The 27,316-nt window shown below is 37.9% G+C and overlaps 3 protein-coding genes across 4 annotated transcripts in view; 2 read left to right on the forward strand and 1 right to left on the reverse strand.

Moving 5' to 3' along the window:
* Positions 1–1,350: 1,350 nt before the first annotated feature.
* On the reverse strand, positions 1,351–16,240 carry eif4enif1 (eukaryotic translation initiation factor 4E nuclear import factor 1). Of its 2 annotated transcripts, none has more exons than XM_079241916.1 (19): positions 15,959–16,240; positions 15,143–15,283; positions 14,992–15,065; positions 11,769–11,896; positions 9,310–9,584; positions 8,697–8,895; positions 8,393–8,556; positions 6,780–6,918; positions 6,347–6,523; positions 5,599–5,870; positions 5,222–5,296; positions 4,485–4,665; positions 4,220–4,299; positions 3,608–3,744; positions 3,159–3,240; positions 2,912–3,032; positions 2,507–2,824; positions 2,234–2,404; positions 1,351–2,089 (listed from the first exon to the last, which is right to left on the reverse strand). In XM_079241916.1, the coding sequence occupies exons 2-19, from the start codon at positions 15,239–15,241 to the stop codon at positions 1,902–1,904; spliced, it is 2,880 nt and encodes a 959-aa protein (XP_079098042.1). In that variant the 5' UTR covers positions 15,242–15,283; positions 15,959–16,240; the 3' UTR covers positions 1,351–1,901. The 2 variants fall into 2 exon arrangements, with proteins under 2 accessions (XP_079098042.1, XP_079098043.1); XM_079241917.1 differs by lacking the exon at positions 15,959–16,240 and adding an exon at positions 15,521–15,623.
* An 815-nt stretch (positions 16,241–17,055) lies between these two features.
* On the forward strand, positions 17,056–26,441 carry sfi1 (SFI1 centrin binding protein; the record flags this gene model as incomplete). The annotated part of the gene is made up of 29 exons (XM_079242084.1): positions 17,056–17,210; positions 17,294–17,365; positions 17,515–17,625; positions 17,703–17,797; positions 17,868–17,985; positions 18,071–18,149; positions 18,262–18,418; positions 18,509–18,670; positions 18,762–18,832; positions 18,927–19,019; positions 19,100–19,197; positions 19,300–19,366; positions 19,889–20,019; positions 20,125–20,206; positions 20,279–20,457; positions 20,548–20,623; positions 21,017–21,112; positions 21,201–21,277; positions 21,376–21,466; positions 21,575–21,671; positions 22,359–22,519; positions 22,607–22,681; positions 24,000–24,074; positions 24,185–24,361; positions 24,445–24,762; positions 24,857–24,953; positions 25,055–25,199; positions 25,349–25,448; positions 26,313–26,441. 29 exons carry the CDS (start codon positions 17,056–17,058, stop codon positions 26,439–26,441), a joined length of 3,384 nt encoding a protein of 1,127 aa, XP_079098210.1.
* A 522-nt stretch (positions 26,442–26,963) lies between these two features.
* Positions 26,964–27,316, forward strand: part of sxph (saxiphilin) — a gene marked incomplete at its 5' end in the record, with an annotated part of 9,638 nt that continues 9,285 nt past the window's right edge. Inside the window, one exon of the mRNA XM_079242085.1 lies at positions 26,964–27,017. Within this exon, the coding sequence (XP_079098211.1) occupies positions 26,964–27,017 (54 nt within the window). The remainder of the gene's footprint in view (positions 27,018–27,316) is intronic.

Here is a 27,316-nt window from a genome sequence, read left to right on the forward strand (position 1 = left end):
CTCGAGCTCAAAAAGTTGGATCCATTGAAACCTGCTGCCTCATTCGGAAGCAGGTTATTGGAAGATTGTAAAATTTTCCTTAAAAAATTTGAAGCCTAATCAGAGGACGCCAAACCAATCACCATGCCATCTACACAAAAAGCCATCCAGACATCAAGTGGTTTTCACTGAGGCATCACTAATTCCATGTCTTGGACCAGTGTCCTGTAGGTTTTAGATGTTTCCCTATTGCAACATGCCTGAATCAAATGAACTCATTGGCTGGCAGAAATTTTTGGCAGCCAGTGAGAATGGGTCAAGAATATGGTGAAAAAACATTTCACATTCCAAGAGTTTTGAAATTGGTAATCCTTGGTCCAGCTTGACCACAGATTGCAATAAATGACTGAAGGAGCGGTGTTTACAAAAAAAAAAAAAAAAAAGTCTGATGTCAAAATGTGACCAGTAGGATTACTGACAGGATTACTTCAATTAAAAGCTATCATGAAACATAATTATGGTTCCAACACTTTTGGGGTGTTTTGCTGTTAATTTTGTTTGAAATCAATCATGTAAGGATTTAGAAATTGAATATTCATACATATGCGTTAAGTTAACAGAGCCCAATCCTCAAGAGCTACTTTCCTGCAACTTTTAGATGCAAAATTTCAACACACTTGAATCAAATAAATTGCTTATCACCACAGGTCTGCAGAGCTTAATGAAATGCAGATGAGTGAATTCAACCATTTGAGTCAGGTGTCAGAACGGACACATAGGGTTTTAGGACAGCAGTTCTAAAGGACTCGACTTTAGACACCCCAGGTCAAGTTTACTTGGACATGGAGTGCATTTTAGGTAAATTCTGGCATTCAATGGGCAAATTGTTGCGTTTTGAAAATTATGTATCCAAGGAGACAAGGGGGAAAGATGGGAGAAAAAGACGTTTCAAATTCCAACCTCATTTGTAGACAAAATGAACTCTTAAGTCACCAAAATCTTAATCCAACTTAAGATATGTAACTGACATTATCTAAAGTATCTTTTGTATACATGAAAATGCAACCAAATTTTTCGCTCCAGCCGTTCACATTTCACCTATGTAAGCCAACAATAAAATTTAAAAACAATTTAAGTGTTTTACTCAAGATTTTATTAATTCTATTTGTGCTTTTATAACTTAATAGCACATAAACTGAATTCCAACCACCTTCAATTGACTGAGCAGTGAAGCCCTTCTCCACCCAGACCCCAACAGGACTGGTGAGAATACAGTTTAAAAAAAAAAAAAAAAAAAAAAAAAAAAAAATAAAGGGGGGGGGGGGGGGGGGGGGGGGGCAAAAGTACACACACAAAAAAGGCACAACCATCTCATTGCATCGTTGTGGAGTATCGTTGATTAACCCTCAATAGAAAGGGGCCACTCACCATGCCACAAAGGTCAACTCACTCACTAACCTGCCATTTCTCAACAGCAGTGATCCTTTCAGTATAGGTTAGGGTGGGGGGTTTAAAGGTGGACAAAGGAATGCTACCAGCTCTTAGTGACAAAGTCCTGCAGTTAAACTCAAAACTGTGATACTTTCACCTTCCCAAGGAAAAAAAAAAAACAAAAAAAAAAACAAAACACCATAGCTATATACACAATAAGAGTCCTTCCCATGGTCTGTACAATTGGGCCTATACATTATTTACTTCCTAATACAAAAAAAAAAACAAAAAACAAAAAAAAAAAACAAGCTGGCAAAACATTCACTTACTTGCCTCTTCAAAAAGCAGTGACTTTAAGGTTAAAGACCAAGTATGGCCTGAATGTCCCATTCAATTTATAGTTCACATATTTATGGTAACCAGGAGGTGGCAATGGGCAGAGGGAAAAAAAAAAATCTCACTTTTCAGCACATTTGTTAATTTTTCTTTTTTTATGGCCGAAACTCCAATTCATCTACACTGATGACTTTGGCTGGCATAGAGGGCAGAGGCTGTTCTAGCACATCTGATCCAAACCACTTGGCAAGACCTAGAGGGGGGCTGCCCCCATGGCGCTGGGAACCATTCGTCCGGTGGGGGCCTTGGCTCTGAGACTGACTGCCTGGGACAACGGGATGTACTGCAAGAAGAGACAATATCTTAGAACAAAAACTCTTTACATTGTTGGCAAACCTCAAGAATGGATGGAAAAAAAAAAAAAAAAAAAAAAAAAAAAAAACCAAACAAAAAAACATGGTCATACAAAACAGAACATAGGATTTACCTGGCCTCTGCTGCTGAAGTTGCTGCTGCATAACTGCTAACTGCATCTGAGTGTTGGATCTGGGAGGTAGAAGTGGATGCCCTGTTGCACTTAAAGAATACAGTGGCTGTCCAAGCAGGGCAGGAGGCAAGCCTTGAAGTTGTGCAAGGTCAACATGAGGTGGACATATACCTTGTGAGGAGAATTTAAAAACAAAAACCCATCAGAAAAGAGGTCAGTGTTTAACATATTTGATATGAGATGAACAGATGTACAGAGAACCACGACACTAACCTGCTTGCACAAGCGCAGGTCCAAGCTGCTGGGGCTGGATCCCCTGTGCCAGCATTTGCTGAACAACATTAGGGTGGAGCTGAGGAGGTGGGCGCACTATGGGTACATGGGATAGCAATGGTACTGGGTAGATGGGACGAGGGAAGGATGAAGATGGTCCTGGAGGTACCATAGTGGGTGCATGGTATCCAGTGGAGCCAGGCCTGAGGTGCTCTTGGTCCTTGCTTTGCAAGCTCTGTAAGCTGCCCTTTACTACTCCTGACTGAACAGCATTATCATCCATCGCTTCCAGGAACAGATTTGGAGGAGAACTGCTGCCTGTGATAACATGACCCAAATATGAGTGGTTCAGACTTTTTACACTTATAACATCTAAAGTAGATGCAAGTTATAAGTACTTTGTACCATCTTGTGACTGTGCTGCTGCCACTTCCTCTTTAGCTTCTGCATGACATGATGGTTCATTTTTTTCTTTTGTTGCATACATTTTGCGTATCACAGATGTGGGTGTAAATGATGGCGATAGCTGTCAGAGCATGATCACAAAAAGATTAAGTCAGACTTTTCAGGATGACTCCAAGAAAGTGTGGAGGGGAGAGAAAAAAAAACAAAAAAAACCCCACACATGCTAACAGTATAAGGTTTTGCTCACCATGCTAGTGACAGCATTTCCAGGAGAATTTCTTCCAGCAGGCTGAGGTTGAGGGCCTGGGGAACGATTGATACGCTGTGGTCTGTTGATCACACAGTCACTCAAAATAAGAATAAAGCAACTTTGCCTTCTTGTGCAGAGTTTGCATCTTCTCTCATAATGTCTTGTCAAATGTTAGGGAATATTTAGACTGGCCAATTAACCTAGACATGATTGTGAGCATAAGAGGAAGAGTGTTAGGTTGGCCTTGCAATAGACTGGCAACCTGTGAGGGTGACCCTGCATCTCATCTACCAATGAATGGCTAGGATAGCCTTAAACCCCCTCCCGCCCATGACCCCGAATTAGAAAAGCCGAAGGGGGGGGGGGGGGGGGGGGGGGGGGGGCTGGGGTGAGACAGACAATATTCAGATATTCATTTAAAAATATAAAATTGAAGAATTACAAACCTGGTACGAAGAACCCTGTCCTGTGGCTGCTTATTGTAACCCGACTGGAATGAGTGGTGGGCATGTAAAGCAAGGTCCTGCTGGAAAGCCAGGGCTTCCAGGTCAGCCTGACTTATAGGCCTTGAGAGTGCCCTCATCTGGACAAATAAAACATTCTAGATTGAAGTTTGTTAATGCATGGGCTGCCAGTGTGACTTTCTAAGAAAAAATGGTTGCAAATTCCAAAAATATTCAAAACCAATTAGCATGTTGCAAAAACATGACCTAAATTAAAAAAATAAATGAAAAAAAAGGTGTGTAATCCTTGTTTGTCAGGAGTAATGAAGATACTGTATTTAGGATGTAAAGTGACCTTGAGCCATTTACAAACAGAACACCTTGGATCCAACTCTCACTTGGAGGGGAAACTAAAAATTTAGTGGTTACAAAAATGCACAAGGAGCCTCTTAAGCCAGTGTTCCTACTACACTACTTAGTGATGTAGTATAGGCCATGGAAGAACCTGCACCACACTAATCTAAGGTAACAAATGACCTATTCTGACAACATTGTTTAGAAAACAAAAAAAAAAAATCTGATCTCTAAAATTTCATCATGTACATTTTCAGTTACCTGTTGCTGTGCAGGGCTGAGAGACCTGTGTACATCAGCAAACTGTTCAGGCAGCATGTGCTGAGGACCAACAGGAAATCCTTTAAGGTAGGAGAGAACCAATGAACCAACCAGTTTACTATTCATTAAAAAAAAAAAAAAACCCCAAACCAAACAAAAAACAACAAACAAAAAAAAACAAAAAAAAAACAACAACTGAATTTCACAATTTCAGACTTCATGAGAACACACCCAGCATTTTCTCCAGTTTTTCCTTTCAACTTACCAGCAGAAGGCGGCATCCTGCTGCTAAAATAGTCAGGAGAGGGTGCCCTCTGTGGGAAGAGAGGGGGTGATGGGCCCTTGTGTACTAAGCCATGAAGAGGGGCTACAGACACTGGAGCTTCAGAGGTTCCCAACAGGCCACCTAAAGGTGATGGAGAGCTATGGCGACCCTCCAAGAGCTCCTAGAGAGGCACCAAAAAAAAAAAAAAAAAAAACCCTGAACAAGTCCATTTTCATTTCAGGAAGTGAAAATTATAGTCAAAAGTTGCATGGTGAAACAGTCTTGTCATTAAGTTGATAGAACTTTATCAATCTTGGACACACTGACCTTCAATGGCTGCATCAAACAACACTGATACATTAGTTATAAGGTTACAATGTTATAAGCTTTAATCTTAACAGTGTGGCCTTAATTGATAATGTGCCATTTATAAAAACATTTTCATAAACTCAAATGGAAGATGCACACACTTGAGCAGTACTTTATGCCAAAATTGATAGGTATACACTTCACAAGTTTACCCCAGTTTACACACCAAAAAAAAAAAAAATTTGTCAGGTTTTGACAGATGTTTAATTTTTTTTTTTTTTAACCCCCTGCACAAGATCACTTATGTCCCGTCTCAACATTAGACTGAATTTGAATGCAACCCTGGATGTTGCGTAGAAACAGTAAACCTGTTAAGACCAAATGACATGCCTTGAATATTTGAGCATTTGCCTAAGAAACTTACTCACCTGGAATATGCTTTTCTGCTGCTGAGCAGGTAAGTGAGCATCAGAAAGTGTCACCACAGCTTGGTCTGATGGTTGCTGTTATACACAAGGAGGAAAAAATATTTTTACATATTCAATTCACCTTTGACTTCCAAAGTCATTATGCAAATTTATGCCCACCATATTTTAACTTTTTTTTTTTTTTTTTTAAATAGATGTGCTATTTTTATTTGAAAGCATGCATGTAGCATCACAGGACCAAATTTTACTCTGTAAATTGCAGCATGCAAAATGCTATCCTTTGTACACCTATATTGAGGGGAGGAGAGAAAAAAAAAAAAGAAGAAAAAAAAAAGACAAAAAACACACAAAATGGTCACTAAAAAGCCAATACTTACAGTGCTCGTGTTGGGTTTGGGGTGAGTTGGTAGAGTTCCACTTGCCTTCATGCTGCTGACTAGTTTATTAAAGGCTGACATGTCTGTGTCACGCGAGCGTGGACGGCTACTCGAACCACCAGTTAATGCCTCCTCTAAATGCTCAGCCATAAACGGGGTGCCGTTTCCTCTCTGGGGAGGTGACACCTTCCGTACATGTGGTTCTGAACAAAGTTTCATCCCCTTCATCTCCCCCTCCACTTCTTCCAGCGAAAGCACAACCCCTGAATTAGCTGGTGAGAGGTGAATGAATAAATCAGCTTTATTACCTTGAACGAGAAGGGTAACGACAATTTATTCACAATTGCAACTTTAAACAAACTAGCTTTGTTTTAAGTTTCACTTTAGTTGTCACCAATTTTTAGCCTAGTTTAAAAAAAAAAAAAAAAAAAAAAAAAAAAAAAGTAGCATCTGAAAAAATTAATTGAAAATGGATAGCTATACCTCAAAATTCAGTTTCTGTGCACCCCGTGGCTGCACAGACAGTTCTATAAGAGGAGCCTATAATTATACTGCATCATTACATGTTTATTGGGTCAAAGGCAATGATCAGACAAGTAGCTAGTCTATGCATAGTGACAGAAAAAAGTACAAATAAATACATTTTTTAAAAAACGGCAGGCATCACTATGGGAGCCTTCAGATGCAACTGTCAGAATCTTTAACAAAAAAAAAAAAAAAAAAAAAAAACACCCCAATCAGTACTCACTGCTCTCTCGTAGCCGAGCTTTGTTAACTGAGAGGGTAGACAGAAGGGGCTTCAAGTCTATTTTTGCCTTGTGAAGCAGCTCCAGGATATCCACTTTTTCCTTGCACTCTGCTGACTGAATAGGTGTGAAGTACGAGGAAGGGCCATGACCTGAAGATCTGCAATGTGGCTCAAGTCCTTAGGAGAAGCAAAATAACTGATAAGTTTTAGGCTAATTCAAGTCACCTTAGAGTCTATTATGATGTTGACCTAATGGTTTACAAGAATTTGATGCAAAACAATGTTAATGCAACTATAGTTGGGTTAAGTTTCAGTTTCTATGAACGCATCAGAAAGTATGGATAGCATGCAAAAGATTTGCTTCATAAATCAGATTTTGCGCTATCATTGACTGCACCGTTACAACCCTACAAGAAAAATTAAAAATGCTTACCATGGAGATTTTCCAGCTCCTCATGAGGAGTGGACCTCAAACTGCTCGACTGGCTCCCTGATGGGCTCAGGTTACTTGAAAACCATTGACTGAAGCGGCTAGCTGACACAGGACCTTCTCCCAAAACATCCTCGATCATCTGGAAGACAGAAAAATATGCATGTCAGGCAAACTGTAAGCCACTCTACAGACTGAAGGGTGCAAAAACAGTGTTGGAACTTACTTTGAGTGCTTTCCACCGATTTAGCACAAATTGTGCTGAAGATTGAGGATAGTATCACTGAATGCACTGCTGTTTGGCAATATTGATTTATCGCCACAAACTGCTTTAGTTTAGAACCTTGTTCAATTAGTTCTCTAACCAATAAAGTCTTGCATGTATGATGGGCATAAATTTGGATTGATTATACCTTTCAAACTTCTTAACCACATGCAAGAGCCCATAGAACAGAATACTGAGAAATGATACACCATTTAGTGCACACCACTAAGGATTAAGGACAGTGTGATCATGCCAGTTCAGTTGAGGTAATCTTGTACACAAAGTATTCTTTCCACTCTCAAAAAAGCTTGTTTAGGTTTACATTTAAACAAAATTAAAATGTACAAATGTATCATAATCAAAAGTCTTGGGACCTGGGAGCATACAAAAACCTCAACTGCTCAGGATTCGGTAAATTTAAAAAAAAAAAAAAAAAAAAAGGGGAGGGGGGGGGGGGGTGTCTAGTGGGGACACATGAAGAATAAGGCTGGGCGATAGAATGATCCTAAAGTTAAATTTATTGGCATTAATAAGCATTACACATTTTCAGTAGTTCCACTGGTATAAATGGCCTGTCCTTCTAAACCAGGCATCACCAACACTGGCCCAAGAGGACCAGAGGTGGTAATCCTTACTATATACACAAATAAAAGCAGCAGCAGCAGACAGTGTCAGGATGTGACCAAATTTTTTATCCAGATTTATTACTGCTAAAATGAGTCACCAGCATGTAAGTGGACTGAATACATGTAAGGAAGAATGTGTGAGATTAAAACGGAATTTAAGTTTGTCTCTCAAACTGTTGACATAATCACTGTCCAAGCTTTTACTACCAAAATGCAACACGTGTTTTTTTATTCTAAAATTTATAAATTAAGGGTAGAGTTATGTGCTGCTAATCTAGTCAGCCCCTCAGTGTTTGAATGGTCCAAACTTGCTATATCAGCACTTGCACGTTATTCATTTAGTCCTTTATTTATCCATACTGCCAGCACTGGCTGCAGTCAGAGAAAAAGCAAGCCTGCACTTTTGTGGGCACACTCCGATTGTTGGGGCAGCCAATGTTACCAAGTACAAGTTGTAACAGACTGAACTACAGCCTCTGAATGGAGCACCTGACAAAAAGGTGGGATAATAAGAGATATAGGAATTATGAAAGCTTTATGAAGCTTAAAGGACAATATGAATGTTATAATTTTCTCTTTTGCCACATCGCCCAGCCATAATTAGAAGTGACTGACACCTGTGATATTTACACCTTAAACCCAATGAACAAAAGGAGGGTTCAAAAAACCAAAACAAAAAAAAACAAAAAAAAACCCATAAATAAAAAGTGCAGCCCAGTACTTACAGAGGCCAGTCCTGGCATAGTCTTCTCTAGATTGAAGAATTCATTGAAGTCAAAGTCTCCAGTAGACTGCTCTGGAAGAACATCTGGGTGGGGAACTTCCTGATCAGCTGTAGGCTGCAAGCCTGCAACTTGATCTTCCACTAGTCCACCATTACATTCCACTGCTGCAAAGAACACATGTGAATTAATGACAAAATCACCAATATGGTTTTGATTTAAACAAGTAATTTAAATACTTCTTGATTATTAACTCATTCAAAATTATTCTGTAATTTTAACAACTTCAAACAAAGCTTTGACTCACCTTCTTTAACAGACTCTGTCCGCTTCCTTGATCTCTTAGATTTGCGTTTATCGTCCTCTAGGATTTTTTCATCAAATCCAGTCAGCTCAATTGTCTCAGACTGGCTGGTGGGTCCCCCGGAGAACCACTCTGGCTCCTCCTCTGCATACGAGTCATTTCTTCTTCTTTCACTAAACACACGTTTGTCACCAAAATCTCTCTGCAAATGATCATGAAATAGTGTCACGGCAGCCGTAAAAAAAAAAAAGTAATGAAATACCTAATAATTGCATTAAATTAAAGCAATTACTTAAAACTCATCTTTAGATCATTGTTATGGAACATGACAAGAAGTACCACCACCACGCTTAGATGCTTTATGTATAACATAAAAAAGCAGAAGTAGCAATCTTTTTAGAAAATAATTTCCTGAAGCAAATTTTCAGGTTTTTTTTCTCTCCCCTTTGGGAATGAATAAAGTTCCATCTATTCATCTAGGTTCACACGAGAAACAGGACTTGATAACTAATCACAGCAAACACTCAAATTTCTTTGAATTATGATTGGTGCAGTACAGATACTATAAAATATGGATGGAAATACGACATGGAAAAATGTAAACTAGAGAACCAACCCTGAATCTTTTATCTTTAAAGTCTCTCTCACGTTCCCTCTCTTTCTCTGCACGGGCTTCTCTCTCAAAGGCACGGGCCGCAATTATACGTCCACTACCGATTCTCCGAGTTCCTCCGAGTCGGAGGTTCTCATTTTCCTTATTTTCCAGAGGGCTGACTGGCCGACGGCCATGGGGTGCAGGGACAGCATTGCCTTGACATCCACCTCCAAAGCTTCGTCGCTGTGGGCTCAGTACGACATCTAAATCATCCTCCTTTAACCGCTCACGGGGATCTGAATTCAGAAAATACAGGTATAGCTATGACACTATTAAGTACACAGACTACACTAATAGTTTTGTTATGACAAAGGAATCAGTCGTTTGTAAGCAAAGAAAAAATATTTACAAACCAAAATTTAGCCATAGTTTGTAAAACATTGTTATTAGCATGACCATCTGTATTTGTAGACTAATGTAATATGATCAACACATTTGGTACTTTCAAGTGTGGGTGTATTAATGTAGCAAAAATGTTTCAGTTATATTAAAAAAAAAAAAAAAAAAAAGTAAATTTATTGACTACTCTGATGCTTGAGAGGGATTATAAAAACAAAAAATCTTCACTCTAGACAATATATACTCAATTTCACAAAGTGTACTTTAATGAACTATAAAGCAGTGCATACTCTGAAATTCACAGCAATGTAGAAAAAAAAAGGACAACTTCACCATTAAGTCCTTTTTACACTTAATGCCATCTTCATGGGGATGCATTGTCAGAATCGTTCTCAGTCAGTCTTAATTTCTAACCTAACAATAGCTTATTCAGTAGGGGTGGAAAATCGAATAATAATTTATAAAAAAAAAAAAAAAAAAAAAAAACACACCCCCCAATGAATATTGGCAGTTTTGCTCAATTTTAAAATTTTTTCCCCCCCCAAATAAATACATAGTGATCCATTATAAATTGTCATTTTTATTGTTTTTAGTGAACTTTTTACTCATCTTCTTGGGCATTATAGCAGCAGAATGATATAGCAGTAGACATTCTGCCTACTGTGTTTTTTCCTAATTGAAATTAAGAAAAATAAATGGCAAAAAACTCATGTAATTTTTTTTTGTTTGTAGTCTACAAAAATAATCAAGAATCAAAGAATCACAATTTAAATCAAACCAGCACCCAAAAATATTGGAATCTAACAGTGCCTAACAGATTAGGTGATCAAGTCTGCATTAGCAACTCAAACCTATGTTAGTATAGTTACATGAAAAAGGTGTGGCCCAATTAAATTCCACTAGTTAAGCCCACAGGCAAGGGGGCCAGTCTGCCCAACTGTGGGCTTGTTGGATGCTTCAAGAGCATCCAACAAGCTTCCAGATGAGCCAGTTAGTGTTTTTTTTTTTTTTTTTTTTTTTTAAACACTAAAAAGAATTTTAAGAGAATTCTCCTCACTGCTGTAGGGATTTTTTTCATCCAAGTAAAACATCTAAAAAGATCAATTCAGATAACATATGAACATTGTATCCAATTGTTTTGAACATTTACCGTCAAGGCTTTTTTTATGCTCCTTTTTATGTACATGATTTAGGTATGTCCATTACAAACTTTCCTTCCTTCATACTTTCATGCGTTCCTTATGTTGGAATGGTTGCACGCCATTACATCCAAACGGCAGTGCTGAGTTCACCTCACAGTTTCAATGTCAGCTTGGAGACAAAAACATGGTGATGATGGAGATCATGTCTAGGTATTTCTCAGGAAGAGGCATTAAAAAGGAGGCAGTATAGGATGGCGCGTCTGTGGTACCATCAAAAACATTCTGACTTCTTCTCATTGGTTGGAGGCCAGCTACACCGCTCTGCTACAACTGGTGACTGTCTGCATTAGTACTACATTTGCTTTGTAAAGAGTGCGGATACAAGAATTCCAAAAATGGAGCAAATTAGGCACGTAAAAGATGCATAAGATTAACAAAAGGCTCCACTGCCTTTTTTTTTAAAAAAATTATTTATTTTTAATAAATATATATATATATATAATATATATATATATATATATATATATATATATATATATATATATATATATATATATATATATATATATATATATATATATATGTGTGTGTGTGTGTGTGTGTATACACACACACACACACACGTTTGTTAGAGTCCCAGCTTCCCACCATCTGCTGGCAAACTTTACATATTCTCTTATGTCATATTGGGGTGCAGATTTGATTTAAATTCAAAATTCCTCAATGTACTGATTTTTGTAGGGGGAAAAAAAAAAAAAAAAAAAAGCTTTTTTTGCTCATTTTTCTTTATTTCAATTAGGAAAAACCAACAGTAGCCACACCATATCTATCTATCGTACTAAATCCTCAATTTTCACTATGCATGAAGTGTGTGTGAGAATCTCCCCGCCATAGATCTCTAGCACAGAAATCAAAACAGAATTAAAATATCTATTTTACCTGGGATTCTTCGTTTCAAAGGAACTCTATCATCCATGTAGTCCTTCTTAAAACCTTCCACAGGAGAGCTTCGTTCTGAGGTGGGGTACAATGACGCATGCCATTTCTCTGGGTCCCAAACGCCATCACTGAATTTTAATAAAAAAAGAGAAAGAGCAAGGGGGGAAGGAAAGGAAAAAAAAAAAAAAAAAAAAGTTAAAATAAATGGCCGTCTCTGCTTGATAATAGTTTTGATATTTGTCCCCTTCATAAGTGGCTTGAAGGTTTTGCAACATATACATATTTCATGGGAGGAAATTAGACAAGGCAAGTTTATTTGTAAAGCACCTTTCACGTACAAGACTATTTGAAGTTTTGCATTAAAGTTGGCAATGGTTGGATGGATGATTGATCTTTAAACTGGCATAAAAGGTTAATCTTTCCAGAAGAATTGTGCAAATAGCATCAAAGGAAAAGTTTGTTCTTCGTCCACATCAAGAAGCACATGCATAAATAAATGACACAGTTAGGACAATGCTGAAAGAACATCCAACCTTCACTAGCAGTTTTTCCTGGAGGAAAACACAGCGCAAGAGAAGATAAAGACATTTGATTGTTGTGCCTTTAGCTTAAAATCAGTGGCATTGAAACTTTCAAACCACAAACCCCAAGATAATATCCACTGGTGTTCATGCACTACTACGCAAAAACAGCTTCTCTCAGATATAGCAGTGCTACACAGAGAACGCCTCTGACTCCATATGGCATGAATAATTACTTTTATTAATAAAAAATGTTTTAGAAATTAATCCCTGTATTAACACATTCACTTTGACAGCCTGAATAAAAACACCAAATTTAAGTGATATAATCCAAGTTTTTTTGTTTGTTTACAATGATCTGGTTACTATGGAAATTATCTTGAGAATCTGTTTGGAAAAGGCTGGCTTAAAAATGACTAGTTTTCCATTCAGGAACCCATAGCTGGCATATGATAATTGGTTTAACAAAATTAAGTTTAGAAAAAATATTTAAAAAAAATAATCATAAGACTTGTTAGATTCTTCATTACTCTGTAGTGCTATGAAAGGAAACATTCCGCATACATTTTGTGCAAAGAAACTTGCATGTGATAAGTGATCAACTAACCATAGCAATTAACATAACATGTCTGTCTTTGGAAGATATGAGGAAGCTTGACTACCCAGAGAACCCACGCATACAAGGGGAGAACTTCACACAAAGGCCACCAATCAAACCTCCCTCCAACAGAGGCATGAACCAGCGACCTACATGGTGTGAGGTTGCAATGCTAACCACTACACCACCATCTAGTCAAAAACTAACATAAGTATACTCCATTTAGCTAGCACTGAAGACCAGAGAACAGGTGTGTTTCTGTCAGGACTTAAAACTGTAACAAAACTACCTACAGCCATATCTGAACTTGTGACCAAAGTCAAGGTATTTGACATGTACTTTTTTTATTTTTTAAAAATAGCATGTTCAGTCAATACAAGCTGTAAAAAGCAAAAATGAACTCCAGAACTCGGTATTTTTTGGGACATTTATTAGCATTTAGCCTCTGGCTGTGTCTCAATTCAGGGTTTGCACACTTCCAAGTGTGCAGACTACATTGGCTATGAAGTGTTCTACATAGTCTGCTCACTCCAACGTGCGCTTACTGTCACTGAAATGAGGCGGCCTATCTAGTCTATGAGTATTACCCATAGTGCTTTAGTCCTCCATTACCTTGCAGTTAAATATGCCAAGTTTATCTAATTACTGATCCCATTCTTCCACAAAAAACATGAAAATATTTTTTAAATGCCAAAATGGTGCCAGCCATAATTTATTTTCATTTCCCTTTGTGATTAATTTACAAATGTGGAGGAGGTGGTTTAGAAGAGCTCTCCTCTGGCTGACAGCTCATCCTATCAAGGTGATGTTAACTTTAGTGGAAAATAATCCTTGTTAGACACATTTACAGTCGTCCTCATATGTATTCATACTCTCCCATTAAAGGAAAAAAACAGCTGCCTGGGAAATAAGCTGAAATCGACAAAAGTAATAAAAGATTTGATAAAAATTCATGACATTTTCCAATTCTGGTTCAATAGAATGATTTTTTTTTTTTTAAAAAGCAAACAAATATAAAACAATATGTTTTCACTACAGTCAGGTGTTTTCTGTTCCTCTCAGTCAGATTTCTGTACCCGTTGACAGGTAGTTTGGCTCACTGTTAATCAGAAAAGTGCTCTGATTTGTCCAGGACAGATTTTTTTTCTTCTTCCCTTTAACTCAATTAAATGACCAAACAGTGTCATATAAATGAATTAAAATTTTGCATATTTTTAAATATTGTTCCTTATTTCAGTCTCCAACTAACTGAGTGACTAATACCTTCAGCCTTTTCCTTAATGAAAGGGGGGCAAAGACATCTGAGGACAACTAATGAAATTAATTTGTGGTTGTTGAAAACATCGCTGTCCTCCCAGTTTGTCTGCTGGGACAAATATGTTTGTGCATATACATAAAAATGAATAAAACGGTCAGGCTGGTGTGGTACCTACACCGGCACTAAGCTGCTAGTTCTTTTCTATCAGAAGAGCAATGAATTCTGGGATAACAGAGGGCACATAGGATACATCTCTGGTAGCCTTTGTTTTAAGATAATCTGGAGCCAAACAAAGTGTGGATAGAAACAGCACTTGGCACATCACTATGATGTAAGCAGCCGACAAATCAGCACTTTGAAGTGTGCACACCCTAAATTGAGAGACAGCCTATAAATGATGGAGCGTATCCAATGCCTTATGCCAACACTGTAAAATTAAAACGGTCAACTCATATTCTATATGAGCTCGTAATAATCTATATAGTATAGGTATGCTCTGGGATTTAAAGAGTGAGCAGCCAGACTGCCAATATAATTTTCATTTCCCATTAATAAAGTAAATCTTGATTACTATGAAAAAAAAAAAAGCCCAATTTAGAGAAGCATTTGTTGATTTTGTCTGTAATATGTAAAAGATTTATACAACAGTTTAATATCTCTAAATTCAGAGTTCAAATTTAGAAGCTGAATGAAGGTAATAACCAGATATATTTAAACCAATCAAAAAAATTTGTCGTCCATTCAAGAGAGCTCGCCCATAATTGTATTTGGAAAGATTAGTTATTTTCCCTGTTTACCCACATATGACTGGATTTCTTTTTCATATGTCAAAAGAAATGGTCTTACCTGTCATACTTCTCTAAAAGACACTCTGGTCTTTCATTAGAGATTGGCAATTCTTTTATCTGTAGAAGTTCCTCCTGTAAAGATTTAATGTTGCATTGTGTTGAGAACTGTGAGGATTCCTTGTGAATATGCTACTGACATTTGTCATTACCTTGGTGTATCTGTATGGAACCATGGCTCCTGGTTGTTGCTTGGGCGGGTCCACAGCTGTTTCATCATTCTTTTGCTGTTCACAGGCATCTTTCTCCATGACTAACAGCAGGTTAGACTGCTTCAAGCCCAACAATGATTCCTTGTATAATGAATAGTTCAATTATAAGTCAGTCAAGCATATTTAAGTGGCACTCCTATAATAATAATAATAATAATAATAATAATAAAAATCCATGCCTATCAATTTGTAAATGTTATTTATACATTACTGAGTATATACTTTCTAGTATACATCACATTTTCCAAGCGCTAGCCACATAATACTATTTTTAAACCACTTAGCGTGCAAAGCCATAAATGTAAAGCTAAGACTTACTGTGAAAATAGGAGATTGTCACATTCAAAAGTTTTCGCTTCCAACAACAACCTTCTCTTTAAATCGAACAAGAATTCACTGGGATAGTTCAAGCCAATTAGCGAGTTAATTGACAACAACCTTGCGTGAGAAGGAGCAAATCAATTACAATAACCACAAAGTGTTTGCGATAATTAGCCAATTGTTTGTAGCCTCTGTGTGGTTAAAATGGTTTTGAGAGAAAAATCTCTAGGCCCTTCAGAAAATTTCATTACTCACTTTTCTCGAAAATATCTCAAATAAAAAAATTATATATCCGCTAACAATTGCCACACGTTTGTGGATGGCAAGCTAATTTAAGTTAGCGTCCCACACACTCAATTTCTAAGCGCAGTTTCTGGTTTACACATTAAAGAAACGCGTACATAATTAGGACACTTAGACTAAAATATTACTTACTCAGCTTAAATGATGCAAGGAACACAGCCGCTAACAAACGAGCTGCGGGTTCACGTTAGAATTGGCTAGCTAGCTTAGCAACTTTAGCTAGCTAGCCAGCTAGCTGGGGAATGGGGATAAAGCCCACCCAGCGAGTAACAAATCGTATGCCGGTTGTACTGTTGGAGTGATTTTAGTAAACACAAGCTACTGTGAGGTAACCCTAGTACAAAAACGCAGGTCAGAATTACAAACGAGTCACACAGAAATGGTGTAATCTCAAATTATTGTCTTCTCTTTCTATGTTTTCTAAATCGTAGCAGCAATTTTCCTACGATCGCCGCTTTAAGAAGGTCCTGGGAGAGATTACGTTGTGTCCATTGCGCCTTTGTAGAATTGAAATAGTCTGAGTCTAAGTGTTTAGGTGACATGGTATTTCCTTCTAAAAATATTTAACAATCAGGAGATGCTAGTAAGATATAAAGCCCCCCGAAATTACCCTAAAGTAAAATGTACTTTGTGGAGTGTATTGTGTATGTTAAATTTAAATCACTATACGGGCATTATTTGGGCAACTATAGATTTTAGTAGGGTGTGCTTGATTTGTTTTACTTTGTAGAAAAACGTCGTGGCTTGAGTGCAGAAAATGACAAACCCCGCCCTCGCGGACGATCAAACAACAATAATGCATGTCGCTACAATAATGAGGACCCATGGTGTTTTATTGATACTCCTCCGGGATAAATAGTCACGGTGTAAATTGTCGTTTGTTGGAAAGTCACTGTAAAGGTGCTTCAGTCCAATGGGAAAAGATTATTAAACAGTATTAAAACGTTGGATGTGAGAACCAAAATAACCCAAAGCTTTTGCGCGCAACATTAGCCGAGACTGTTTGTCGTTGCGCACAGATCTTGGCTTCACACCGATTGTCACGTGACAAGGAAAAACAAACGCGCGGCAGTTGGCTGACAACACTGCAGTAACATTTGTGTATCATGTTAATATTTATTTATTTATTTATTGTCTTAGAACAATGACTTGAAAATTATGCACGTGTATTTCTAAAATGACATCTGTCATCCTGTAAATGAGTATAGAAGGGCGTTTAAGTTTTTATCATGCAAAATAATTCCGCCAGCAACTCTGTCAGAGTACGTCCAGTCAGGTCTGGCGATGCCTCTAAAGGGATCCGAAAAGTTCAAACCAGAAAGATTCCGTATCGAGTTGGATACACCTGGAACAAAGGTGGAAGACTCAAGGAACTGAGGATAAGGTGCTGGTTTACCACATTTTACCCTGCTACAATAATATCCTGAGACCTGGTTTAACCTTTTTCTTTCTTTTCAATCTGTCCAGGCATTTGGCAAGAAAGTTTCTAAAAATATGGATTAAAAACACGTTCGGTCGAATTCTTCCACATGAAGCCAGGTAACATGTTAGAGTTACGCAACTTAAATTGGTAACATAGTTTGTTCATCCATTTATTTTCAAGCAAGCAGTAGTGTTTTTTAAGACACTTTATGTTCCAATGTAGCTGGATAGTTTTATACTCTGTAAAATAATACTGTGTGTAACAGGTTCTACTACAACAATGTAGTCCTAAGACGAACCTTTGAAGGATGGAGAGATGAGTGGTGGGTCTCCAGGAGAGAATGGAGTCTTGCAGTAAGAGCAGAGTGTCACTACAGGTCTGTAAAAATGTTACACTTCAGGTTTGCTGCTTGAACATTGGTAGTGTGTGCTAATGGAGTTTTATTTATTTTAGATATTACCTGTGCAACTGGGTATTCCATAGTTGGAGAAACTTTATGTCTTTGCAGAGGGAGAAAAGGGCAAAAATGCAGAGCGCACAATCATTAGGTATGATTGATCGTAGAGAACTTTTAATCTGCCTCAGATGTGTTGTTCAACACTTTGATTTTCTAATCAGCTGACAGGCGACTCAAGCGACTTGTTTGGGACAGATGGAAGGCTTTCATAGAGATGAGAAGAAATCAGAGCAGAATACTTGAGTCAGTTCTTACACAAAGGAGAGTCTCAACTATCCAGTGAGGTTTTATTGTATTTACTGATCAGATATTCTACTGTAATTTTGTGAATGTTCTTGGTTTTACTACGACTTGTGTGTTGCAGCTCAGCATGGAATTTGTGGCAGACAAGATTACAGCAGGAACGACATGTGAAGCAGATGGCAATGACCTCGCAGAGGAAGGTGAAAGAGAACCCACTGAGTTTGTTTTGAACATTATGTACAAGGAGTGCTTACTTCCTCTTTACTTTCTCTAATTATGTGTAATTTTCTCTTTTTTTTTTTTTTTTCCAAGGCTTGGCTTTTGTGGAGAGATATGTACAGAGCTGCTTGTTGCCAGAAGGAAAAAGAATCCAAGGCTGCTTTTCACTTTGCTCTAAAATTGAAAAAAAGGACATTTCATCAGTGGATACATTACGTGTCCTGTCACCAGACTAAGAAGAAAGCACAAGGTAGTTTGGAAACAATCGCTTTTTTATTTTTCATCTTTTGTTTTGCTCTCTCTTCCAGCAGTTTATGTGTTGAGTATTTTTTCCTTTCAGCTGTGGCTCAGCGTTCCTGTTGCCTGCGCCTCATGAGGAAGTGTTGGAGGACATGGAACATGACATTACATCACAGATTGAGTGAAGAGACCTTTTTGGAAGCTGCAAGCCGTTTGACTGTCAGGAGCATTCAACACAGAGCACTGACCCGCTGGAAAGCTTGTATCCTTCTCCATACATAAAAAAATAAGGCTTCAAAATCACACAGTCTACTGCACCTGTACAGCTGTTTGATTCTTTAGCTCTTTAGTAGACGTGAACTTGTGCAGAGAGGAGGCTGAAGAGAACCAGAAAGCAACTCAACATTTCCATCATCGTCTAATGGTAAAAAAAAAAAAAAAAAAAAAAACAACAACATATGAAACTATTATAAATCTGGAAAATGTCTGATCATGATCATTGTGTGCTCCTTTCACAGCGTTCAGGATTGCGGGGGTTGGCTCTTAACGCCAAGTGGAACAAAGCACACAAACTGAACAACAACATAGCTCTCCAACACTGCCAACGAAGAGTAGGTGATTAACACCAGATGACTCAAATGTTAAAGAGTCAGTTAAGATGCTAATGGTTTACTGTTTGTGTCCTTTATAGATGATGAGCAAGTATTTGAAACTCTGGAGGGACCATCTGGAGGAGTCTGAAGATCAGAAATTTAAATCTCTGACTGAGATAGCACTGAGTAGCTACAGGTGTTTTTATAGTGTGTTTTTTCTTTGCAGTATTTATTGCTTTCCTTGGACTGAAAAGCATATTGAGCCTATTTTTGTTAAGAAGGGTTTTCCTCATTGTAGGATTTTTCTGCTGAAGATCTGTTTCCATCAGTGGAGAGAGAAACTTGCTGAGCTGAGACACGTGCAGGTAACTGTCAAGACATAGTTTTGAATAATATGTTAGAAACTTATGCTGCTCGCATCACAACTTCCCATCAATGTTGGAATATTGTGTGAAATCCACAAAAAGAGATTTGCATATCATTCAAGGCCTTTATTAAATCGGAAATAGTATGAGAACAACATGTGAAAGTTCAGTTCATAATCAAGACAAATCATGTTCAGTTAACATCGCCGCCTATATTTAAATATCTCTCGGTTGTATTTTGACTGCTGATGACCTCATACATCTATTTCAGTACTTTTTTTTTCATCAGTAAACACACCTGAAATCTATGGCCAGACAAAATTATCATTTAATCAACTGTCCATCTGTTAAGACCACATCTGAGTTCAGTCTCATGGATAAATTAAGAATGATTTTTTTTTTTTTAAATGGAAATTAATTGAAAATGTAACATCAATGTTTACAAATTAGTTAAATATTTAGCTTTCATTAAAAATGTGCAAAATAACACATTTGAATTCATAAACCTCCCTTTTTCTGCAGGAATTGGAGCGTGTTGCGGGTATTTGGTGTGTAAAGCACTTACTATCTCGATGCTTCAAGTCATGGGTTGACTTCACTCTGCAGAGACGGGAACATGAGCACAGACACCACAAAGCTGATGTCTATAATCAGTGAGTACTTGTGTTTCCCAGACCCTTTAATGTGTGTTCTATTTCCAGATTCTACGAACGGATCTGCAAGCTGTGTTAGATGATTTTTTTTTGTTGCATTTTCAGACAGCGTCAGTACACCTGGGTGTTCTACACTTGGCGGGAAAAGTCAAAGAAACACACAGAGGAGATGCTCTCTGAGCGATTGGTATGCCAGCAGAAGGTTGAAACTACATCAGACTGTTGATTTAAACTGTCGCTGTGTATCATATGTTTCCAGGCAATTATCCACGAAGAGCGATGCCACATTCAGAGAGCCTGGACTCGATGGCGACAACACACACAACAGCAGATCAAAGAGGCAGAGAAACGGGAAGCTTTACGCTGCATGTACATTCACAGACTTCTCCGCAACACAATGATGCAGTGGAAGGACAACAGCAGCGAGATACGAAACAGGTGAAGCAAGCTGAGTGCTGCAAAAGCTGTCGCTCAGTCTGAGCTCTGACCTACGACTGTTGTCTGAATGATCTGTTTTTTTCATGTCAGGAGAAACAGAGAGCAGAAGGCCTGTTATCGAGGTGATCTGCGCTGCATGAGATTGGCTGTAGACAAATGGAAAAAGGTTCCGTTGTTTTGTTATTTGTCTTCATCCCGTTCAGTATGCAAACCATCTGTTTTTACAGTCAGTACATTGTACATGCATTCTCTGATTTAAGAAGGAAATCTGCTAAGTTTTTAACAGTTGCATTATTTCAGTATTGTCCTCACTGCGTCTGTGCAGTGGTCAAATGAGAGCAGAGCTTTGAGGATGAAGGATGATGGATGCTTCTTATCTACCAACATTATTATTTAAATTTGCATAATGATATACAGCATCATATGATCCATCTTTGCATTGCAGCCTAGGCCTTTAATACATGACTAAAGTCATGTGCAACACAAATCAGATGTGCTTTTGGCTGTTGTAGATCTCCATGTGTGTTTTAATCACTTCAGTGTTTTTGTGTGTGATTAGTTTGTTCAAAGCCAGAGAGTGAAGAGAAACAGATTGAAAGAGATCCAGCACTACAATGAAGTTAAACTCCTCCAGAACTCCTTTGTGGCGTGGAAGGTGAATGAGCGTTTGTTTCAGGAGAGATTATCAAATGGTTTGATGTCGTGGAAGTGACAAAAATAACACTGAAGTTATGTTCTCACAGAAACGTCACCTACACCTGTCTCTTGTTTACGAACGTGCTGAGGAACTTTACAGGCAGCACACAAAGTGTTTTCTCAGGTAACATACACTAATACGGACGTTAAACATCCTTAGTTTTCCTGTTGGGAAATCACAGGTGTATGCCAGCATTGTAACTTTCAGTGTCCTGTCTTTAGAAAAGTTCTTATTATTTGGAGAGAGAAAGCAGCTCTGCTGGCTGAGGTCCGGATTGCACAAAACCACTTCCAGCATTTCCTCCAACTCAAGGTGACAAAACCTGATCTTGTGCTTTATGTTTCCAAAAGCATAATCATTCTGTTTTTTTGTGCCATTTTGAGCTGTTTTATTCATCTATATATTTATTTGACCCTGTAGGTGTTTCTTGCTTGGAGAAAAGTAACAGCACATGCAGTTCTCAGGCGTGAGCAGCAGGGAGAAGCACTCAGACAGGTTCAACAATCAATTAATCAAGGTAGATAAACTTCAACTTCTTGTATGCTCCCCTTTAAACAGCCCATGGGCGGGACATGACAAATGGATCTGTATTCACACAGTCTCCCTTGCAGGTACCCACTTATGTTATACACCACTGGAAAGCTAAGATTCTTGATATTTGAAAAATGTATACCACTCCAGGCTACAATCATAATGGTAGATTAAGTAAATATTTATTTATTAGCAGTTGCAAATGCATTTTGTTTTTGGAGGTATTTGGTTTTTGGTTGTACCAGATAATACTGAAACAAAAACACTCCTGTTACATCGACAAGGGTCCAGTAGAAGAAGTTCAGTAAAATAGTGGCCAACAAGTCTTTTAACCATAAAATTGGTGTTAGTTGAAAATTGCAGGGTTTTTATGAGGTTTAAAAACTTTAAATCTAATAAAAATTTATCTAATTAGCTTGTAATACTTACAAAAGTATGGTTGCCTTGAGGTGCAAAACACAACAACAAACCTTAAAAACATACTTGAGATTTTAGGAAACAAGACACCAAAGCAGAAAACAATAAAAAAAACTCAATCACATACACGCAAAAGATTTAAAAAAAAAAAAAAGAGAGCTTAAGAGCTTAATACCTATAATGTTCAATCCATGTTGTTTTACATGTTGTACACCTACATTATTTTACTTCTTAAATTTTTTTCTTCTGTGTGTAGTGGTGCTGCTGCACTCCTTCAGACAGTGGAGGAACCAAACCAGGGAGGCACAGAGGGAGAGAATGAACATAGAAAAAGCCAGGTGGCACCATAACTCCAAACTTCTCTTGAAAACGCTGGCAGCATGGAGCAAACATCACCACCAGTTCCAGAAAAATAAGGTGATCATTATATTTTATACTATTACATTAAGCTGCAAGTGTCTTCATGATGTAACATGAATTTTTAAAAATGTGATGATTTCGCAGGTGATGAAGCGGCAAGGAATCTTGTTGCTGAAGCTGAAGATGTACCAGACTTACTTTGAACAGTGGAAAATGAAGGTTGGTTGATGCTCTGTTACCCAATCTTAACTTAATTAATGAACGATATGATACAAGGTTAGATTGATGCACATTTATGTTGCTGAAGTTTGAGGATACTAAGAAGCAAATTCTTAATTTTTTAAAAATAATTTCTTTGTATCATCTTTGGAAAATCTTCATTAAACAATTGGGAAGAAAAATTCTGCAAAGCCCCATATGTGTTCTGCATCTTTATTTTGCTCCAGATGGGTTCAGCAGAGTACGAGACTCTGTAGACGTTAGGTATAACTAATTTTTCCCTCCATTGGAAGTTTGTACTCTGTCCGGGCCTCCTGCTTGCACCTCTTAACTCATCCCTGTGGAGTTTAAAAGCATGAATATTGCATGGATGAAAACGGTTCAGAAAACTAATTCTTGTTGATAAACCTAACCTATCCCTGGAAAACAAACCACAACCTAAGCCAGCTTTCACCAGGAGTCAGTCTGGGTCCAACAGAGTCTTCAACAAACACAGGACAATGCATGCTGTCTGTATGACAGTACTCTAAAATCCAATTTAACCATAGCATGGCTTTATAGCATTTTGCTAATATGAATAGAAGTGTATCTGAAAAAGATAAAAATGTAATTTTCCCTTAAAAATCAATAAATGTTCTACACAATCTAAAAAGCATTTATTAATGTAGACAGACTTTGTCTTAAACATTGCCAGTTTTCTTTGGTACACTTACACAGATCTTCAAAAGGTACTGTAACAAAAGGTGCAGTTCATAGCATCTTTCTAGCCTCCTGCAATAATTTTTTCTCTTTATGTAAACTAAACTGGTGCAAGGACGTGGACGTTATAGTTTTGTGAGAATGTGATGTGTTGCAGGACTCCTGATATCTATTATTGTCAAGGATAGTTCTCTATCATTCTAGCTGCACTGCAAAAAACTGAAATCTAAGTAAGATTAAAAATCTTAAATTGAGTACACATATGCTTACTTTTTTAAAGGTAAGATGATTCTTAGTTTTTATCCCAGAGAATTCATCTTGTTTTAAGAGTATTTTTACTTGTTTTGGGAAGTCTTGACAAGCCAAATTTTCTTGTGCTGTTGGCAAAAAATCTATCTTATTTTAAGCAACATTTACCTCATTTTTGTAAATTTTTTTCTTGTTTTTTTTAAGGCTGAGTTTTTGTAGTGTGTACTTTTTTTTTTTTGCCAGTGCTGAGCTGCCTCTCAGATGACATTGGATGATAGATCAGATTCCCAGAGCTCTTCCACAGTAATGAACATTGTTTGATTTATTTGTCTTTAACTGACCATGACTTTGGTATTCTTCCTTCCAACAGCTGGCGCACAGACGTCGAGAAGCTGAACATACAGAGCGAGCTCTCTGGCACTGGTCCCTCACTCTTCAGGCCAAGGTAAGACCTGTCTCCACATTCTTGTCTTTGCTACAAAATTAAACATCAAATGTGCTGCATAAATCACAGCTCCTAACATGTCTGTGTTTTACCCTTTAAACCGACTGCAGGTATTGCATGGATGGAGGCTGTGGGTCGCAGAGCAGCGCAGCAAACGAGAGCAGGCAGTCAAAGCTGCACAGGTCTACAGAGACCAGCTGCTGAGGGAGGGTGTGACGTACATCCTCACATATGCTGCTTACATGAATAATCTCACAACTGACCTAACAAAGTTTAGCCAAGAACAAGTGGGTTATTATGTGTGTACATCTTGTGATTTTCGGTTACTAAATGAAGGTATCATTTAATCCAGCCTGCCTGTGTGTTTCAGAGACGGCAGTCTCTCCAGAGGGTTGTTAAACGTTGTGCCATGCGGTGGAAGGAGCGGGCGTTGTGCAAACCACAGAAAGAGCAAGAAGTTCGAGTGCAACCTGCGAAAAAGAGCGTGACTTTCTGTCTTCCAGCATCGTCACACAACAACAACATTTCCCCATCTGACTCAGTGGAACCGATTGCTGAGGTTTCCCACCAGAGCACCCACGCATCCACTGAGCCTTACATGTCCAATGTGGACTTGCCTCTGAAAGCCCAAAACCAGGACATTCTTCTGCCTCCTTCAGCTTTCATGAGCTCAGGAACACAGAATACAGTAATTATCACTGATTTGTCTTTAAATAACAGCAAGATCTTATGCTTCTGTTGGAAAACCTGGGTATCTGATATGTTTCTATCCCATTTTTAAGTTAAGGAAATCCAGCAGGTCATGTCCTGAAGAGCCTTTACCTGTACCTTTTCATCAGTCTTCAACTCCATTTAATCCCCTCTCATCAGCTGATACAGGTATGGTACCTGCAATTTTTCTACCTGCTTGGATTATTTTTATCTTTGCCTATAAGAAACACAACTGCTGACCTCAAATGTCTGTTTTGATGCCTTTGAAGATACAAATTTGAGAGCATCTTGTAAAGAGAGTGAGGATCCTTGTGTAGAAGATTTATCCAGTGATCCAGCATCAGATCTAACGACAGAGCTCCTTAGCATTCAGCTAGACCTGAAGAGCTTCCAACAGAGCAGGCAGCAGCTTCGGTATAAATCTCTTTCTTTTTCTCACAGTTAAATATGAGGCTGTGCAGTGACTGATATTTTAAGCTTTGTGTGTGTGTGTGTGTGTGTGTGTGTGTGTGTGTGTGTGTGTGTGTGTGTGTGTGTGTGTGTGTGTGTGTGTATCTGCTCAGGTCGTGGCGAAAGTTGAGAGAGGTTTTGCAGAGTTGGCTGCAGACGAGTGGCGAAGATGAGCAAACAGAAAGAAATGCAGTTTGTGAAGATCTGAAAGAGGTAATGAAGAAGTAATCAATCGTGTGAATGTGACAACAAAACAGTCAAACAAACTGTGTTTGAACATTTGTTATATAGAGAAAAAAGTGTATACTACGTAATCCCCACAATACTGTAACTTTAAAATATGATGTGGTTTATAATCCAAATTAGTTTTTTCTTCAAATGTGATGCATCAGTCTATTTAGATCTGTGTAACAGTCGTTCATCCCAGATTACATGCTTGCAAACATGTCCCTATTCCAACATTTTCACTGTTGTAGGAGTCAAAATGACCAGATTTTTTTGTCAGTTTCAACATTTATATACTTTTATCCATGTATTTAGATTTTTCTTATTTTATTGCATATCCTCAAATTCCTTTGCAACTCGGTTTCAGCTTTTGGAGAAAAAAAGGGGGTTTTACATTTTTATTGAAGCATTTTTAATTAGTGAAAAAAATTCATGTTTGTGAAAGGTGTTGTGCTCATGAGCTTCAGTGTTATAACTGTCTACATGGGCTGCACCTCTGAGGGTGTGGTTAGGCTCAGTGCTCCCACTTTGTCTGTTCAGCAAGCTCACGTTTGCATTTATCTTGGTTTAAAACTTTAATTACTTTTTTTTAAAATTGCTTTTTTTATGCATTATAAACGTTTTTTCTTTACTTGTTCAATCTGCTGCATGCTTCGGTTCACGAGCTCAGTTATTAACATAAAAACAAAAAGAATCCTTCATAATCAGTGACTGTGTGCAGTTACAGATTCTGTTACTATGACAGATTACATCACAGACACTACATGTTTTTGTTGATGTTACTATTATATCTATTGAAAAAAAAAAAAAAAGTCTATGCTTGATTCTATTTCCTTTCTTTTATGTTGACAGCTGGATGAGCGCATTCTCAGACTGTCCACTGAACTGGAAAAACAGAAACCAACAATGGTCCTCCACACAGAGAGAATCCAACATTTACAGTCTGTCCTCCGAGCTTCAGGAGTTCATTCTCTTTGTTGAAAAAGATGCGGAACTCCATTACTGTGGGTTTAACATTTTCTTTAACATTCTCTTAAAACTCTGTAGAGATGTATAGTGAATGAGAAAATGATTCAGCTGATGTGTAACACAGTACAGGAGTTTTGCTTGAGACTGAAGTTTTGAAGCTTAACTGCACTTCAGGATTTTCTTCCAAAACAGAAATCTTAACATCCTGATAATGCTGGTTATTTTTGTTCAATGTAATGGGAAATTGTCTTAAAACTTCACATATCCAAAATCTTAAAGCTAAATACTGAAAAGCTGCTCTTACACTAGGGTCCTCCTTGTGCTAAATATTTTCCATATGTGTGCAAAAAGTGACATAACGGTTTTCAAAGGAGTTGCTCTTGCGCAATAGGTTTTCTATTTCGCCGTTTGTACTACTGCCTCGTACTTTTAGAAAGCTATGCAGGAAAAGCTGACACTTCAGGCTCAGAGAGACGACAGCAGTCTGTTGTACAGGACTCATTTGTCTGAGTCTTTGATCCAAAACAGGTCAGAATGCGAGGAGTTTATCCTGTTTTACTCTTTGTCATCTTTTCCTCCTGCATCAGGGTAAGCATTGCTCCTCAGTTCTTTTTTTGCATTGTTTTGTATAGATATCTAGCCTCATTGGGATGTTGTTTCACAATTTGTATTTATATTGGTATTTTTGGCTTTCTTTGTGGAACTTTTGTTAAAAACAATTTTTAATATTTAAAACATTGCATTTTCATTAAACTACAATCTGGATTCAGGTGTGGTAGTTTTTTTTAGTATATGTAAGAAAACCTGGATTTTCCTAAATCACAAATATGCATAAAATTGACTCGTAAGTCACACGGAAACATGTGCACCCATCCTCCGACTGGCTT

The sequence above is a fragment of the Telmatherina bonti genome, assembly GCF_933228915.1.
Source record: "Telmatherina bonti genome assembly, chromosome: 6".
NCBI lineage: Eukaryota > Metazoa > Chordata > Actinopteri > Atheriniformes > Telmatherinidae > Telmatherina > Telmatherina bonti.